The 18,205-nt window shown below is 44.4% G+C and overlaps 1 protein-coding gene across 1 annotated transcript in view; it reads left to right on the top strand.

Moving 5' to 3' along the window:
• Positions 1-15,003: 15,003 nt before the first annotated feature.
• The window catches only part of srgap1b (SLIT-ROBO Rho GTPase activating protein 1b), a 47,174-nt gene continuing 43,972 nt past the window's right edge, over positions 15,004-18,205 (top strand). The window contains exon 1 of the mRNA XM_049567452.1: positions 15,004-15,452. Within this exon, the coding sequence (XP_049423409.1) occupies positions 15,386-15,452 (67 nt within the window). The 5' untranslated portion in view covers positions 15,004-15,385. The remainder of the gene's footprint in view (positions 15,453-18,205) is intronic.

Genomic DNA, 18,205 nt, shown 5'->3' with positions numbered 1-18,205 from the left:
CATCAACATCACTAATGACTCCAAACGAGCATTCATTAATATCTTTTACCACAGTGTGGCTCCTCTGCAGTGGGCTGTTCATGATTATCTTTTGCTTTAACTTTGCAGCGTTGGTGGTGAAAACAAACAAATCTGTCTGCACGCTGTTAAATTTCCGGTTTCCTTTTTGGAATCCAAAGTTAACCTCGGTAGAAAGACGCAAGACGAGCCACTGCTTCTGAGGTTTGGTAAAAGTTAGAGGAAAAGGCGCCAGGTCATAGACGTATGATGAACATTTTAGTTGACGAAATGTTAATATAACTTTTTAATCTGTGTATAGGCCACACATGTTTACAATGAGACAATGTAAAATCACTTTAAGCTGAGAACAATGATGTATGAAAAAGTTATTTGTAGAGGAGATAAAGAGTCACGTGTGGCCTCAGGTTGCAGCCCCCCGATCTAGACTGACATATACTTCTACAAGTGAGAGGAAAATTCATTGTTTAGGTTGGGAGATGAACTGTCCCTTTGAACCCAAATTGTTAACCTTGTGTAATTTTACTACAGGTTAGGGTTACCTGTTTTTGTTTTAGTGTCTGAAAGTTTGACTTCACTCTCCATCAGATGACTTTTATTTTTATTTTTCTCCTTCTCTCTTTGAACTTTGTGTGAGTTCTCAGTGGTCCTTATCTCTGTGAGCCGAGCTGTAATTTACAGCTAAAGTGACTAAATGTTCACACACACACACACACTCACACACTCACACACTCACACACACTCTTGCTGCTGGCGTCTGCCCAGAGCTTCTGATAGTGATTAAGTGTTTTAGTGTCCACTTTGGAGGAACTGCAGGATTTCTGTGGCGGATCAGCACAAATTCTCTTAACCCCCTTCACTCGCGCTCCCAGATTACCTGATCTGACATGATGTGTGTTTGATCCCTGTTTTATTACAGACAGCAGCCGCCTCGGGGGAAGTTTAGTAAACTTTATGTGCTGCACGCCAACAAAGCCCCGAGATGGTACAGTCAGTACAGAGAGTCTCTGGCAGGGCTTCACCTGCAGCAGCAACTACCAAATTAAACTGACATAAAAAGTTATCAACGTTTATCGTTTAAAGGAACAGTTCATCATTTTAGGAAACACACTTTTTGTTGTCTGGAGAATTAAAACCCTCTCATGTCTCAGTGCAGGAAGACGTACTCCGATCTTTTACCTAAATACCTCAGTCTGAACGCACAAAAAGTTCTGCATTCAAAATGATACTTAAAGTTCAGATCTGTTGGGGTTGTGTGAGGTACTTGGTGGTCGACACACTCCCAGTTTGGAGAAGCAGGCAGGAGAACTGCAAAACAGATTTTAACCACTTAAGACCACCGAAGGTGTTTTATATATTTATTTATTTATTTATTTATTTTTATTTTTACGACTCAGCTCCATGTTTCCCCTGGGAATAGAACCACAAAAAGAAGTGTTTTTGTTTTTGTTTCTTGCTGTGATTGCGGCACATAAACCAGGTATTTGAAGCCCAAACATGATCTTTTCTTCAACCAAACCACATGGTTTTTGTGCCTGAACCTAACCACAGTAACCACAGTGTTGTTGAAATCTAAAGTTTCATCATGTCTCTTACATAATACTGCACAAATGTAAAGTACCCATAGTTTTGCTCACATTTATTCTGGTGAATGTGTTGCACACTCAGGAGGGAAAGTAGGTCATCCACTAATTTGGAGATCAGCGGTTTGATCGCAGCTCCTCCAGTCCACAAGTATTCTTGGGTACAAGGCCCAAACACACCAAGCTAACTTCAGAGAACTAGCGGCGATGAGGGCCAACATTGCAGGACACACCGCACCAACCAGGGCGACAGACACTCACCAACAGCCCAACTTTGACCGACAGCTGACTGTGAGCTTGGTGTGTCAGGGCCTCAAGATACTGAGCCCTAGATTGCTCCAGATGTCTGTTCCATCAGTGTGTGAATGAGTATTTATGTTTACTGTAACTGAGTAGCAGGTGGCACCTTGTTATGGTAGCCTCGGCCGCCAGTCTATCAGTGTGACATGTCCTGTTAAAGCTCTTTGAATTGTCAGAAGACAAGAAAGGCGCCATGCAAGTGAAGGTCCATTCACACACATCATTTTAAAAAATCCAAATTATCTTTTTAAGTAATGTATCCACAGAATATCAGGTAAATTAGTAGTATAGTACTGCATCCTATCATGTAAACATATCCATCCATCCATCCATCCATTTTCATCCGTTTACCCGGGACTGGGTCTCGGGGGCAGCAGGCCAAGCAAAGCACCCCAGACGTCCCGCTTCCCAGCTCCTCCTGGAGGACCCCGAGGCGTTCCCAGACCAGGTGAGATCTATAATCCCTCCAGTGTGTTCTGGGTCTGCCCCGGGGCCTCCTACCAGCTGGACCAGGAGGATCCTGATCAGATGTTGAACCACCTCAACATGAAGGAGCAGCGGCTCTACTCCGAGCTCCCTCCAGATGTCTGACTCCTCCCCCTATCTCTAAGGCTGAGCCCAGACACCCTACAGAGGAAACTCATTTCAGACGCTTGTATCTGTGACCTCATTCTTTCAGTCACTACCCAGAGCTCATGAGGTGAGGGTTGGGACGCAGATGGACCAGGAAATCAAAAGCTTCGCCTTCTTGCTCAGCTCCCTCTGAACCACGATGGTCCGGCACAGCGCCCACATCACTGCAGAAGCTGCACCAAACCGCCGATCCATCTCACGCTCCAATCTGCCCTCACTGTGAACAAGACCCTGAGATACTTAACCTCCTTCTCTTGAGGCAGTAACTCTCTCCCAACCCAGAGGGAACAATCCACCATTCTCCAGCAGAGAACCATGACCTCAGATCTGGAGGTGCTGACTCTCATCCCGATGGCTTTATACTCAAACCACCCCATTACATGCTGGAGTTCACGCTGCAATGAAACCAACAGAACCACATCATCTGCAAAAGAGCAGAGACGCAAATCTGAGGTGCAGCAGTTGAACTATAAAGTGGCAGAAAATGGAAATACTCAAGTACAAGTATAACAAAATTGTACTTCACAGTAGACTTTGCAGAATTCTCCGTAGAAACACTGTACAGACTCAGAAAGCAGTGATCCCTCTCATCACTATGACCCACTGTTAGTGTGTGGTGGTGTGTTTATCTGCACAGACTCTGACCTCTGACTGGAGTTCATTATTTTCTTTGCATCTTGTGTGTTCAAGACGCTTATGTGCGTGTACCCCCACAGTGCTCACTGAGGGCGGGGCTTTATAGAAAGGTAGCAACCAGGTGGCAGACTGCAAGCAGCAGGCATCCAGGAAACACAGTGCCAAAAAAAATGCAAATATAGCGAGGAGAAACACAAGGAAGTAAATCTATGGTTGGCTTTTACTCTCATTTTATCTGGCGAGAGTGTTTACAGACAGTAAGAGTGCACCTTTAACTACAGATCATGAGTAATGTACTACGTTTTATTCCAGTACTTGAATGTGTGTATGTTAACATAAAGATACGTCCAGCAGCTGGTTAGCTTAGCACAAAGACTGGAAACAGGTGGAAACAGTTAGCCTCGTCACGTGACTTTAAACTGGTTTTGCAACCAACAGTATAAAAAACCTAAAGATGTCCAAACGATAACAATGAAAACAGAGATAAAATATTCAGATTCAAGAAGCTGGAAACAGATTATTTACCATTTTTGTTATATAATGTTGTCATTATAATAATCACCACGTCACAATGTGCAGACAAGCAAAATATTTAATTCCAGGTGGAAACACAATGTGTGAGGCACCAAACAGCCAGCAACCGACCGTTGACGTGAATTAAACCATTAATCTAAAAATTAAACCTGATGAAATAACAATTAAGATGAAGAATAAACCAATAAATAATAAATTAATTGCATAATGTTACTAAAAGTAGATGATAATGTATATTTATTTTAATGAATAAAAGGCCTAAAAACAATAAAATAAGATAAACAGATGAATAAAAGATGAGACACAACACACAAAATAAGAATAAAATAAATGAAATATGCTCGTACAACATCTGATTGTGCTCCTTCTCTCTCTTTATCTACTGCTCTCTTCTCTCCCTCCCTCCATCCATCAGCTCCATCATGACGCCATTTACATTTTAATGTGCTTTAACCTACAGAACATGTTCATCCATTAACATAACGATGCGTTTACATGCCTCCATTATCGGCTGACGGGTGTGTAATCACTCAGAGTTTATAGCCTCTCAGCTCAGATCACAGTTTGTGATGTTGTTGCTGATCTGAGTTTTAACCGACTGTATCCAGCGTTCCATATATCTCATATTAATGTGTGTGTTGATCTCTGGTGGCAGGAAGCATCGGACTGAATGCAGGCAGACTGAAGGAGGTAAGAGTTGAATCATTCACGGAGCTCCCCTGTGAGTTAACTCATCTTTTATACATCCGTAGCTTCAGATCTAACCTCTCTATCAGCACCTCCTCCTCCTCCTCCTGCTCTGCAGCCGACACACAAAACACCTCCAAATGTGAAGTGGTTGTTTGTTTCACCTCGAAGGCCCGACACACACGCACACACACACACACACACACACACACACACACACACACACACACTCCCACACAGGAGCCCAAGTCTGAAGAAAAGTACGAGATCTCTGAGGTCTGTGGAGATTTCATCATTTGGAGGCGCAGCAGCGTTGGAGTGCAGGAGCAAGGACACAGAACAAGACGTTAATGATTTTTAGAGTGAAAAGTTTTTCATCCACCAACTCTCTGTCGGCTGAAAAGATGTTTCAGTGACCTTCAAACAGATCTGTTATTGTACAGTCAGAGCCTCAAACATGTTCAGTTCTCTGTGAGGAAATGATCGTCGTCAGGTTTGGTTGAACCCTCCACACAGACCACAAATCATCACATGCACGATGTATTTACTGATGATCCAGGTGGCGCACAGGTCAGCGCACTGAGAAATGTTTGTAGTCAATCAAAACTTTGCACTTAAAACTTTTCTGTTTCATATCCAACAGAAATATAAAGAAATGATTCCAGCAGCTGAATCAGCTGAACCTGAAATATCAGGTTCATTCAGAACACATGATCATTTATCATCTGCCTTCAATATGCCTGTTGTGTTAAACAGACTGTTCACAGTGTAACTGAGTAATCAGCCCGACTGCAGCCTTTGTGGATCTGTTGTAGCACAAAGACAGGAAACAGTCGGCCTCAAATCCACCTGCCTGCTCCTCTAAATCTCATCACAGGGACACCCAGTAGCCCATGTACAAAGGCAGTGTTCTTGCCGCAGCAGCCTCTCTCCCTCTTTCACACCTGATTCAATCAGCAGCGACAGATGAATGAAGTAAAGATAATATTAATACAGAATACGAGTGAACAGATTAACAGATGATTTGTGCTGATAAGATTTAACAGAAGTCTTTGACACCAGAGGGAGATTTTTATGATTGGATGGCAGCAGGATAAATCTCCTCCATGGGGTCCAAACACTGGTGGTGGTGGCTGATGAATCTGAGGCTGCTGACTGCTGAGGAGTATGAGGCTGATTAATCTGAGGCTGCTGACTGCTGAGGAGTATGAGGCTGATTAATCTGGGGATGCTGACTGCTGAGTATGAGGATGATGAATCTGGGGATGCTGAGGAGTATGAGGCTGATGAATCGGAGGCTGGTGACTGCTGAGGAGTATGAGGCTGATGAATCTGAGGCTGCTGACTGCTGAGGAGTATGAGGCTGATGGATCTGAGGCTGCTGACTGCTGAGTATGAGGATGATGAATCTGGGGATGCTGAGGAGTATGAGGCTGATGAATCGGAGGCTGGTGACTACTGAGGAGTATGAAGGTGATGAATCTGAGGCTGCTGACTGCTGAGGAGTATGAGACTGATGAATCTGAGGCTGCTGACTGCTGATGAGTATGAAGGTGATGAATCTGAGGCTGCTGACTGCTGATGAGTATGAAGGTGATGAATCTGAGGCTGCTGACTGCTGATGAGTATGAAGGTGATGAATCTGAGGCTGCTGACTGCTGATGAGTATGAAGGTGATGAATCTGAGGCTGCTGACTGCTGATGAGTATGAAGGTGATGAATCTGAGGCTGCTGACTGCTGATGAGTATGAAGGTGATGAATCTGAGGCTGCTGACTGCTGAGGAGTATGAGACTGATGAATCTGAGGCTGCTGACTGCTGATGAGTATGAAGGTGATGAATCTGAGGCTGCTGACTGCTGATGAGTATGAAGGTGATGAATCTGTAAAGACTAGTGGGTGATGGGGAGGTGGAGGGCACACATGATGGCAGCAAGAAAGAACTACGGCAGAGAAAGAACCATATTTAAAATGAGGAGCAGTGAGATGATAGGCTGATGGAGAAGGTGTGTCGCTGTGCTATTGTTTGATTGTGAATCAGCTGATGACTCAATTGACAGACCCAGACAATGATACCTAGACATAGCGAGTGAGCATGTGTGCAAGGAGTGCCTCTTGCTGAGTGAACTTTCACCAGAGCTTTATTACTGTCCCATCACTTAAAGACAAAAGCCCCCCAAAATAATTTAAAGCTCATCATGGCCAGCACCACGATTTGGTCTCTCCTGGTTCTACAGTGCTTAGAAAATAGTCGATTTGCATACCTTAGGTCACTTCACATGGAAGTGCTTGTTTTTTCAGTTAAAGCAGAGACGACACAGCACATTTGATGCAGTTTTTAATTTAATTTAGCCAAAGAATATTCAGTAAAACAGCCTGATAGAGGAACCACAAAGTTTCATTCTGACAGCTCGCTGTGTGACGGTGTGTGTGTGTGTGTGTGTGTGTGTGTGTGTGTGTGTGTGTGTGAGAGATCGCCTCCTGAACTTCTTCGGAAAGTTATTTCAATTTCACAACCTCAGACTTTGAGACCAGGAGTGAAAAATCTGCTGCTGGGATTTCTCCAAACAGAACTTAAACTCTCACACATACACATATAACACGTCCATCTGCAGAGGGCTATAAGATTACTGTACATTCCTTCAGCTGATCTGTGTGTCAGATTCCTTCATAAAGAGAAACATGGAGCAGGATGACCCCACGGACACACACACACACACACACACACACACACACACACACACACACACACACAAATAACTGACTGATACACAGGCAAATAAAAGGTGATTTATTTTCCTTCTAACGACAGCTGAAAAACAACTGGAACCTTCCAGCGCTGCTCGTCTCTGTAAACACATTCCTTATACGCACACGCACACACACACACACACACACACGCACACACACACACACACACACACAGTACAGTGCTGCTGATTCAGATTAGGAGACTCAAACAAAGGCAGACTGTAGCAAAGAGATTAAGTGTGAGGAGTGATGGAGAGCTCGCTGTGATCCTGTGAAAACATCCATCACTGTAGTGATTTACAGTAATGAGCTGTGAGGCAGTGACGGACACTCTGAACCTGCAGGCTGAGATGCAGCTCAGATGATTCACAGCACGGGAACGCACAGAAACATTTCTGACACTAAATCTGTGTTTACGTTTGAAAACTTTGCTCCAACATTTGTTTTCTGTGAATTACTGAATCATTTAAATTCTTCAGGCCTCGAACACATCGTGTGGATCTGTCAGTGAGGCAGCTGTGTTACAACCCAGAAATCATCCAGAGTAGCTCCTGACTGCAGAGTTTAGAGACTTCTTTACTCTTTGAGTATAAACCATAAAACTTCTATTAGTTGCCCCGGGCTATTATTAGCTCAAATCACTGAAGTCAACAGGCATATATTTGGGCTGGTAAAAAGGTCTGGATGTTTAATTGGGACGAGGCTTTGACTGAAGTTTTACAGTACATGAAAGAGTTTTCCACACAGTATTTTAGAGTTAAAAGTAGCTCCTGTAGTCTGGGAGATTTTTGGTAATTCCCAGCTGATGTGTCTTATCACAACAGTAAAAATTAAAGATGCCCCGTCAGTTTAATGACAGCATGGGGAATTAATTAACATTTCCATCTGTGCATGAAAACATGGAAGGAGGAGAAAAGCAAGTAAGTGTACTGAGAGCATGGAGTATGAGTATACGTTTGGCACCAGACAGGAGAATAAACACAATCCTATACTGTTATTTAAAAATAATTAATATCAACTAGTTTGGGAGTCAACCCAGATATCTAGTGTCCACCGCTACTGAACGTGAAGGAAAAATACAAATCATCATTTCATTCTTCAGGTAAACTTCTTTATACACAAACTAAAACAAACCAAAATCACACCATTAAGGTTAATAATCAAACACAAGATTTCACACACTGATTTCCTATTAATTAAATAATAATAATAAATTCCAGAAACCAGTTCCATACATGGCACATGTAAATATAATGTAGGATAAATATTAACTATAAACATGATCAGGTTACAGATTACTGCGTAGTTATGCTGTTAAAAAAGTATTAAGTCATGTAACTATTTTAATTACTTTATCAGAGTAATGTAACTCATTACATTTGATTCTGTTAAATGTTTTAAATTGGGAGAAGAAAGAATAAAACAGGTGAACACAATAATTAATTCCTGCACCGAGACAAGATGCAAAGCAGCAGAGCGAATGATTCCTCAGACACAGAATAGAATATATCCATATGTACTCCCTCTGTAATCACATACATTCTGATCAGTAACTGTAATTTGATTACATGTATATTCATTCTATAATTTAATTACATAACTCTGTTACATTTAACTAGTAACTTCTGAACGAGAGACATGCACACAACTTAAATATAAGTGTTCATTTAACCGCAGAAACATTTTGGGGACATCCTTTAATGGCTTAACTAAAAAAGTCTGCCAAGTTTGGTGATGTTTGAAAAAACCTTCATAGATTTATGGCTGAATTTTGTGAAAGGACATTGCACTTGTTTGGAACTTGTGGCGCCCCCTATTGACAGATTTCAAAATAATTTAATACATGTGTAAGTTTTTTAATGATTGGACAATCAATCTCTGATTTCTAGTCTGGGTTGTGTTATCCCAAGCCCTTTTTTGCATTTGTGGTGTCCCCTAGTGGACAATTTGAATTAAACTTTCCAGATATGTTCCTGATATCTCGTACAACACTGCTTGTAAGTTTTGTGATGATTGGCCCAAAGGTTGTGGAGTTAAGTCTATTTATGTGCAGAGCCAAGCCCTTTCTGAAGTTCACTGGTCAGTATCTTTAAAACACACAGAGAGATATCAACAAGTTTTGATAAGTTTTAATAAGTCTGGTCCAGTGACGACCCACCGAAAGGTTGGTACGACTCGACCTATAGTTTAGGAGGAGATGTTAAAAATGTGTTTTTTGAAAAATTCAAGATGGTCCCATCATGGTTCATGTGTTTTTCATAGAGCACATTGAGCTGAACTTTGGAGTCAAATTTCAATTCAGTCAGACTTATGGTGTGAGAGTTGTTTCCTTTCAAAAATAGAATTTTGAGCCTTAATTTTAGCGCCACCACCTGGTCACGTTGTGTCACATTTCTTGAGCAACATCTGCACACAACTTCCATCTGGTTGTGAAAATTTCATGTGTCTAGGATCCAACATCTCACGGGACTTTGTGAAAACATTTCTGAAGGAAAAAAAATGAAGTCAAAGCAAAAACAAAACAGTGACGATAATAAATAAATCAAAGTAAATCAAAAGTACGTACCTGCATATAGAAAATAATAAAACAAAAGAAAGATTTTAAGTTAAACATAATGAAATCATGTTCCTCCCATCACACCATCGTCCTCACACAGTTCTCTAACACTATAAAAGCTTAGTTAGTACTTTATGTAGCCTATAATATTGTTAATATGTTTTTACTTTTACTTTAAATGTAAAATTTGAATGCAGGACTTGTAACAGAGTATTTCTCCACTGTAGTGTAAGATCTGATAGTTCTTCCATCACCTGCAGACACAATGAGTCTGTCCCTTCATGAAACATGACGTCATCAGCGACTCCGTCTCTCAGCTCAGCAGTTCTTTGTGTTTGTTTCCTCGGAGGAAACGCTCCAAACTTTGGGAACTTTTAGTTCCATTTAGTTTAGTTTGAAGATAAGCTGCTGTGTAGGTGGAAGTCACTCAAAGTTTGGGCTGCTGAGAGAAACTCAGTGTGTGATGTCGAGGAGGGAGACCTCAGGAAACTCTGGTCTGGTACATCGCCACTGTGGAAAAGATTTCACTCCAGTTATCACATGTCCGAACTGGGGTGTGTGTGTGGCCTGAAAATAAATATTTGTTCATCATTGTGTTAAATATTGTAACAAAATCACTCATGGTTTAACAGTGTAACTGACAAACACACGTCTCCATGTAGACAATAAGAATTATTAGACGTATTAGACAAATGAAACAGATTCAGAGAGAAGTTTTCACGATGTAAATGACCTCGTCACAGTCACTGAAACAATCAGAACTTTATTAACTCCGAAAAACACCTCTGTCTTTTCTAGGGATGTCCCGATCACATTTTTTTTTTTTTTGCATCTCCTCCGATACCGAGTCCGATACCTTGCAAAGCATTAAGAAAAAAAAAAAAAAAAAAAGAATGCATCCAAGTTGTCCCATAAGGTTTGTTCATCTTGGCTGTGATCTTTTTGGCTTCATCGTGGTCCTGGGGAAATTTCTCTTTTCTCTTCAAAGCCTCCGCCAATGTCAGTTGGTTCTGTGGCTTTTTACTTGCTGCCTCGAACTCGGCATGCTGTGATGGACATTTCCTTTCCAGATAGCGTATCAAATTGGTTGTGCTGAAATGAGCTCTGTCTTTTCCCCCTCGCGAAATGCTAGACTTGCACATTTTACAAGTGGCTGTTGTGCCAGCATGCTAACGGCCGCGAAAATGTCAGTATACATTGGAAAGCAGAGGCAACAATGAACAACATAGATGAAAAACCTGGCCATTTTTGTTTTTAGTACTGATTCTGATTTTGTAAAAATAATGTGATCGGCACGGATTCCTCAGATCGGGACATCCCTAGTCTTTTCTTTAATAATCAGCTAATATATATAATAATAATAAAGTAAAACTTCTTTCCCTTTGAACATACATGTGTACTCTACATGTGTCACAGTAAAACAGGAAAAACATGATACACAAGTTTAAGTTATTTTGTCAGTTGATGGGTTTTATGAAGGCCCACCACAGCTGTCCCAGAACAACAGGTCAGAATATCTGCTGTGATAAAGGTGTGTCTGCACCTGAGTTCAGCCCTCATGTTCAGATTATCGACTCGTAGTGTTTTAATCTGAAGATGATGCAGCAGGAGACACAGAATCATAAATTAGTTTTAAAATCTTTCTTTGTTGCTGATGGTTAACACCTGACTGATTAAATAAACTAGAGAGATATTTGATGTATAAATATCTAGAGTGTGTATTCTGTCACCTTTCTTACATGTGTCATCTCAGTTTGATGCACAGCTGAAGGTAACTGATATTATTCAGAAGAGAAAAACAAATATTTGAAGGGGAACATGATTGATTTTGCAGTTTTAAGTATTATTTTAACACCTGTATATCTGTGGGACTCAAACAGTGAGGATATGGACGTAACACAGGTCAGAGTTTATATGTAGAAAATCCATCTGCTGACAGTTCTCACATTTGACCACTAGGTGGAGAGAGATATCTGTAAATGGAAACTCAGCTTTTTTTTCCCAAACAGGATTCTGACCTGCTGATGATTCAGTTTAAAGTTTGTGATTCACACTGTGACAGACTGAACACTTGCTGCTGATCACTGATGTCACTGTGCTGTCTTCACACAGCTGAGATGACCTGAGCAGAGACGGAGCAGCAGGAGGAGTTTGGTTCTGATGTTTGTGGGAGGACTCATTTAATGGTGGAGGAGCATGAGGTAACGTCACATTTACAGTTATCAAAGAGGCTAAACTCCACCTTCTGATCCTACAGAGGTGATTCAGTGCTGAGGTGAACTCTCTTCAGCTCCTTGTCCTGAACACACAGCAGGAGACAAAATACTTTAATTCTTTACTTCAGTAGAAAGTACTAACACAACAATATAAAAATACTCTATTAACAGTTCAGTTTCTGAGGTCAAAGTGCAGAGCAACGTGAACTTGAAAGTATAAATGAGTACTTAAAAATGTCTCCCGTGGAGGCGCCCACTACCTCACCTGATAGAGTAGGCGCCTCATGTACAAAGGCTGTGTCCCTGCCTCAGCAGCAGGGGGCAAGAATCCAGCCCACGTCCCACCACAGCTGTCCCACCAAACAGAGGCTAAAAGTCCCCTAAAATATCTGTCAACTATCAAACTATGTGATATACACTCAGCTGCCACTTTTTTTTAGGTATACCTTGCTTGTACTGGGTAGGACCTCCGTTTGCCTTCAGAACTGCCAGATTTTCGGCAAATGTTGGGCCGTTTTGCCGGCAAGCTGCGAGCGTTTAGACACACAGAGCCGGATTGGCGAGTTGATCCGAGGGGCCCAATTTTCCGCCTCGTAGGGTAGACATATTGGAGGAACCCTTTTAGTTTAAACAGACTGAGGCGGCCTTCTGCAACGGGAGGAGCTGTTGATGACTTGTGGGAGGAGCTGTTGATGACTTGTGGGAGGGGCTGTTGATGACTTGTGGGAGGGGCTGGTGATGACTTGTGGGAGGGGCTGTTGATGACTTGTGGGAGGGGCTGTTGATGACTTGTGGGAGGAGCTGTTGATGACTTGTGGGAGGAGCTGTTGATGACTTGTGGGAGGAGCTGTTGATGACTTGTGGGAGGGGCTGTTGATGACTTGTGGGAGGGGCTGTTGATGACTTGTGGGAGGAGCTGTTGATGACTTGTGGGAGGGGCTGTTGATGACTTGTGGGAGGGGCTGTTGATGACTTGTGGGAGGAGCTGTTGATGACTTGTGGGAGGGGCTGTTGATGACGCCGCACGTGCGAGCCACTGGCGGTGGATAAACAGGAAACAGCTGATAGCAGGAATTAGCGAGCAGCTAGTAGCAAGAGGGAAACACAAACCTGACAGACACTGTAAAGATGAGCAACTGGGGAGACAAGGAATTGCGCGCCCTCCTTGTCCTCGCAAACGAAGAGGCCATTAACCGTCAGATGACGGGGACGGTGAAGGACGGGCCGACTTACGAGAGAATCACCGAAGGACTGACCAGCCGCGGCTTCCCTCCCACGTCACTGTTTACGTCACACGCTGAGCTACACGTTTTGTTACTTGCTCACGCCCCCCATTGCCCCGAAAAAGGCACATTCTGTATAAACAAAAGTAGGTAGGCGGCATTTTGCTGCACTCCCCGATTTTGTTTTTATACTGCCAATGCTGAAAAAAGACTGATTGGGCTTTCCTGCAAATTTGCACAATTCCTGTTTTAAAAGGGCTACAGTTATTTAGTAGGCTTTGCTGTGTAGTTATATTGTTGTGGCCTTATGTCATATTTCAAAATAATAGCAGTAATAGACTCTGCAGGGGTTCACACCCACACAGGGTTTAAAGCATGCAACTCTGTACCAGTCATTTATAACTGAAGAAGCTTCTTGGATGAGAGGCGAAACGTCTTCAAGAAACGCAAGCAAGTCCAGTTGCCTACGAAACAGCACTTACGATAACCATGACCTGGGTGACTGAGAATCTTCACTGGCAACAATAGTATCAGTAAAAATAGTACAATTAACATTTTAATTTTTTTTTCTTCCCCTATTTGTGGCGCCCCCTGTAGATGACGGCGGCCTTAGCATTGGCGGTCACTGCCTATGACACAGGCCACACTGACCACAGTCTATAACCCTGCTTCAACCAAACAGTTCAGTTCATAGTTTCTGTCTCCACAGTGTAAAGTTGTGGATGGTCCCAACAGCAGCGTTCCTTTAACTTGTAATGTTACTCAATGCATGAGTTGATGACGTGAATCCATCAGCACACCTTAAATTTCACTGTGACAACTTTGACCATCACTTTAGTTTTTATATGACACACACTTTTAGTAATGACTTTAAAAATATAGATTCATTTGGAGCGGATTATGTGAAGGTCATATATTCTAATCCTCACTTCCTGTGGGCTACAGCAACACTAAACCCCTGAGCTTGCCTGAGAAGGACTAAATGCACAAAGCTGCTATTTTGAAATATCCCATGGAGAGAGACTCTCACTGCAGCCTGTTCTATTTTGTTGTGAAAATGTGGGCGTGCAGCCTCGTTCTGTGGACGATAAACCAGGTGCAGACTTCCATCTGTGTCACCGCTGATGAGGAAATACAGCGAGTGCTGGATGGAGCAGTGAGTGACAACAACCCCGCCCACATTTAAGAGGACTGTCTGAACACACCCAGGGTCTAGGTACCATGTCTGAAGGCTTACTGCTGGTTCCAAAGGGACTGGACTGAAAGGGTTTGGTGGAGATGGGACTTATGAGTCAGATCCGCCCTCTCGTCCAAATATGGTCACTTCACTTCACAAGGAAACATTCACAGCTCAGGTGTTTAAAAATATTTTTATATCATTAATATCAGTTTAAAATCAGTTGAAATGAGTAAAGAAGTCTGGATCCAGTGAAGGTTTTAAACATTTTAATTTATTAAATTATGTATGCACAGACAGATATTTTGTGTCCTCCTGTGTCTGACAGTTTCTCCTACAGTCTCAGTCACTGGTCACCTCAGCTGTCAATCACCGCTCTGGTCCCGCCTCCAGCGCGGACACACCCATTTTCTCACCGGCATTTCATTTACCGTTATTGGTATTATCCTCACGCGCTCTGGGTGGTCATTCTGTGAGCGCGCGCGTGCACGTGTGTGTGTATAACTGCACGTGTGAAAGGTTACAGCGGGGTGAAGATAGCATCAAACAGCGAGTCTCCGCGTGCTCCGTGTGTGTGTGTGTGTGTGTGTGTGTGTGTGTGTGTGTGTGTGTGTGTGTGGCCCGTTGCATTTGTACCTAGTGGGCGTGTGCCCGGTGCTCCCTCCCTGCAGACCGGTGCATGTGCGTGCAGCAGCGCGCGGGTGTGACTGCGTGTTGTGGCGCGAGCTGAGCGGAAGCTCCTCCAGCAGCTCTTTAAATCTGACTCTTGTTCTTTTGATGGCTGCTGCGGGTCCTCGCGGCTGCGGTCACGAGTGGGTAATTTCTCACTGAGTGTGCGTGCCTTCTCACGCGCGTGCCCCCCCCTCTTCCTCCTCCTCCTCCTCCTCCTGCTCCTCAGCGTGGAGGTGCGGGGCCACTACTGGCTGTGTTGTTGCGGCACTGGATGGATCTAACTCGCGAGTTTGCGGGTGAAGCCTCGGGCGGTGCACGCGGAGGGAAATAAACCGGGATTTTTTTCTCCACCTTGTTTCTCCTCCTCACCTGCGGGTCGGGCAGCTCCTCCGTGACGACATGTCAAACTCAAACAAAAGCAAGAAGGACAAAGAAATCCTCGCTGAGTACGAGAGCCAGGTGAAAGGTAAGAGCAGTTTGCTGTGCAGATATTTAACGTTCCTGCAGCTCATCGGGCAGGCACACCCACCTCCTCTCACCTGTGCACGCTCACATGCACACGCGCACGCACGCACACACCTGTCTGCCAGCATGCTGAGCCCTCGTGCACATGGATTCATTCAGGGTGTGTTTGGGAGCTGACACCTCACCATGAGACGTCAGGATTTCTGGGTTCATCCTGAGTGCTGCATGGCGCCTGAGGAGGAGGAGGAGGAGGAGGGGGGGTTATATGTGTGTGATGGAGTGTGTGTGTGTGTGTGTGTGTGTGTGTTCTGCAGAGCCCCTTGATCTCTTTCACCCGTGCATGTGTGTGTGTGTGCAGTTTTACACTCAGACCTGAGGCGAGTGTCCGTCTGCGAGTGGTTCCATTGGTATTCCTCTGAGGCTGTGACTGCAGCACTGAGCTCGCCATACATCACCTGGCGGCTTCATGCTAAACTCTGAGCACATTTTAAGGTGATGACATCCTCAAATAGTGGTTGCCATGACCGTGGGACCACCCTCCTCCTCCTCCTCCTCCTCCTCCTGGCGCCATGGTTACCAGCATCCCTGCTTCAGTAGGGGCGGCGACGGACGAGTCAAATGACCTTTTAGTACAACTCTAACAGGCTGCCTCATTTTCTGAGCCAGAGGTGTGATGGGAGCTGAAGCCGCCGCCTCCTCGTGCACCTGCTGGAGAGGCTGGACGGGCTCAGTTCAAAATGTCCGACCTTTATTGCACCGTATTCTGACACCTGCGGGTTCCATCAGACGCACAGCCTCAGATTTTTCCCCTCTTTCATTCCCACACAGCTCTTCCCTCTCCACATGGCTCTTCACACCTCCATGTTCACTTGTCACCTACACCCACGGCATCATCTCCATCATCACCATCACCACCATCATCTTCATCACTCTCAGCTCCAGCTGAATCCACGTCTGAGGAGGAGGAGGAGGAGGAGGAGGAGGAAATGTTTACTCTACAGAGGATTACCTTTTTCTCTCGAGTTCAAATTCTCAAAATTCAAGCTGCTTCATTCAGAAATAATGTCCTTCCTCTCATGCACAATTACTCTCCCTCCTCCTCCTCCCTCCTCCTCCTCCTTCCTCCTCCTCTCATTCGTCCTCACCCTGCTGTGCTCTTTCTGTCACTGCAACACACAATGAATCGACAGACTTGGAGTGATTAAATTTAATGGAGAGTAGAGGCGAGTGTTACAGCCCCCATGTGTGTGAGGGCTCTTGTTTGTACACACTTGTACCTGTGTGTGTGTGTGTGTGTGGCCCTGTGCTCTGGCGCCGTGCCGGCACACACTCGGGGATGCCCCCTGCATTGAAGTGACCGCTCCAATAAAGCCCCCCTCGCTCCTCACTGCCTCCTGTCGCCTCCTGCCGAGAGCCCGGCGTATAGATCTGCGTTGTAACTATGTGCTTTCCAAGTCTGCCTCCCTGCTCTGGCTCCTGATTGGTCCGTACAGGAGGTGGTGTGTAATGTATACACAGGAGGAGGCCGCCGCTCTCTCACAAGGAGGAGGAGGTGGGGTCCGCTCGCTGAGGTGAGGTGAGCCTGGTGGAAAGGTAGCAGATTATGCACAGTGCTGACGGTACATATTTGTGTGCTCGATAACGCTCAACTGAGTGCGCTCCTGATGTTTGGAGCGTCACCTCGCCAGTGTGTATCTGTGTGTGTGTGTGAGACACCTCCTCCTCTGTGTGAAGGAGAAGAGGAGCGTCTTAATGAGAAAATGCAAATGAAAAAAGGAGGAAAGAAAAGATCTCTGCAGGAGGGAGAGGAGAGACAGACGGCAGCACAGAGGAAGTGTTTCCTGCTGCATGTAGTGGCTGCAGCTCCTCTTTTTGCCTGCGTGTGCATGCAGGTGATTAGTGACATCACATCTGCATACCTGCAGACAGAGGAGGAGAAGGAGAGGAGCAGATTAAGGAGGAGGAGATAATGAAGTCACTCTTTATCCAGTCAAATGTTCTGGGGGGCCAAATCAAAGGCCACCGTTTCTGTGTGTGTGTGTGTGTGTGTGTGTGTGTTTCTTGATGATCCAGCGGTTCTCTGCCCCCGTGTCCTTGGACCTGGTCGTCATGGTAACGGTCACCTGGGGAGGACGGCGTGAGCTTCCTGTTCCTGTGACATCACACACAGATATATATTTATCTGCAGAGATGATTAAAGGGGGCGATCACAGGCGAGTTTGGATGGATGAGATCATCCTGAAGATAATGAACGAGTGAGTCATGAGCCGGAGGTGAAGACCGCTGCGACCAGTCTGAGAGGCGCAGACGATGGAGGGAAGTCAGCACTCTGAGAAGAGATGATGTGACTAATGATTATTTGTATTATCAAGTAATTTTACACTCAGTCTCACTTTAACTGATGAATTGATCAGAAAATGTCATAAAACAATGAAAAACATTGGAGCTCCCAAAGTGACCGACAGTTGAAACCTTGAAAGTATTCAATTATCGGCCTCTTTTTACTTGATGCAGCCTCACCCTGTCTGAACGGTACGATCACAGAATGGAGGGACAGTGTCGTCTCACCTTTAAGCAGCATCAGAGGAAGTATCAGCTCTGAATCAGCGTCTGTGTAAAAGGGACAGGAGCAGGACGGGACCATGGACAGGACGTGTGTGACGTTTTGACGACCTGTTATGTGTACGACCCACTGTGGGAGATTTATAACGTAGCTGTTAGCAGTTAGCAGCTAACTCAAACAGTGAGGTCCAG

The sequence above is a fragment of the Epinephelus fuscoguttatus genome, linkage group LG22, assembly GCF_011397635.1.
Source record: "Epinephelus fuscoguttatus linkage group LG22, E.fuscoguttatus.final_Chr_v1".
NCBI lineage: Eukaryota > Metazoa > Chordata > Actinopteri > Perciformes > Serranidae > Epinephelus > Epinephelus fuscoguttatus.
This window is presented reverse-complemented; position numbering and strand designations above follow the sequence as displayed.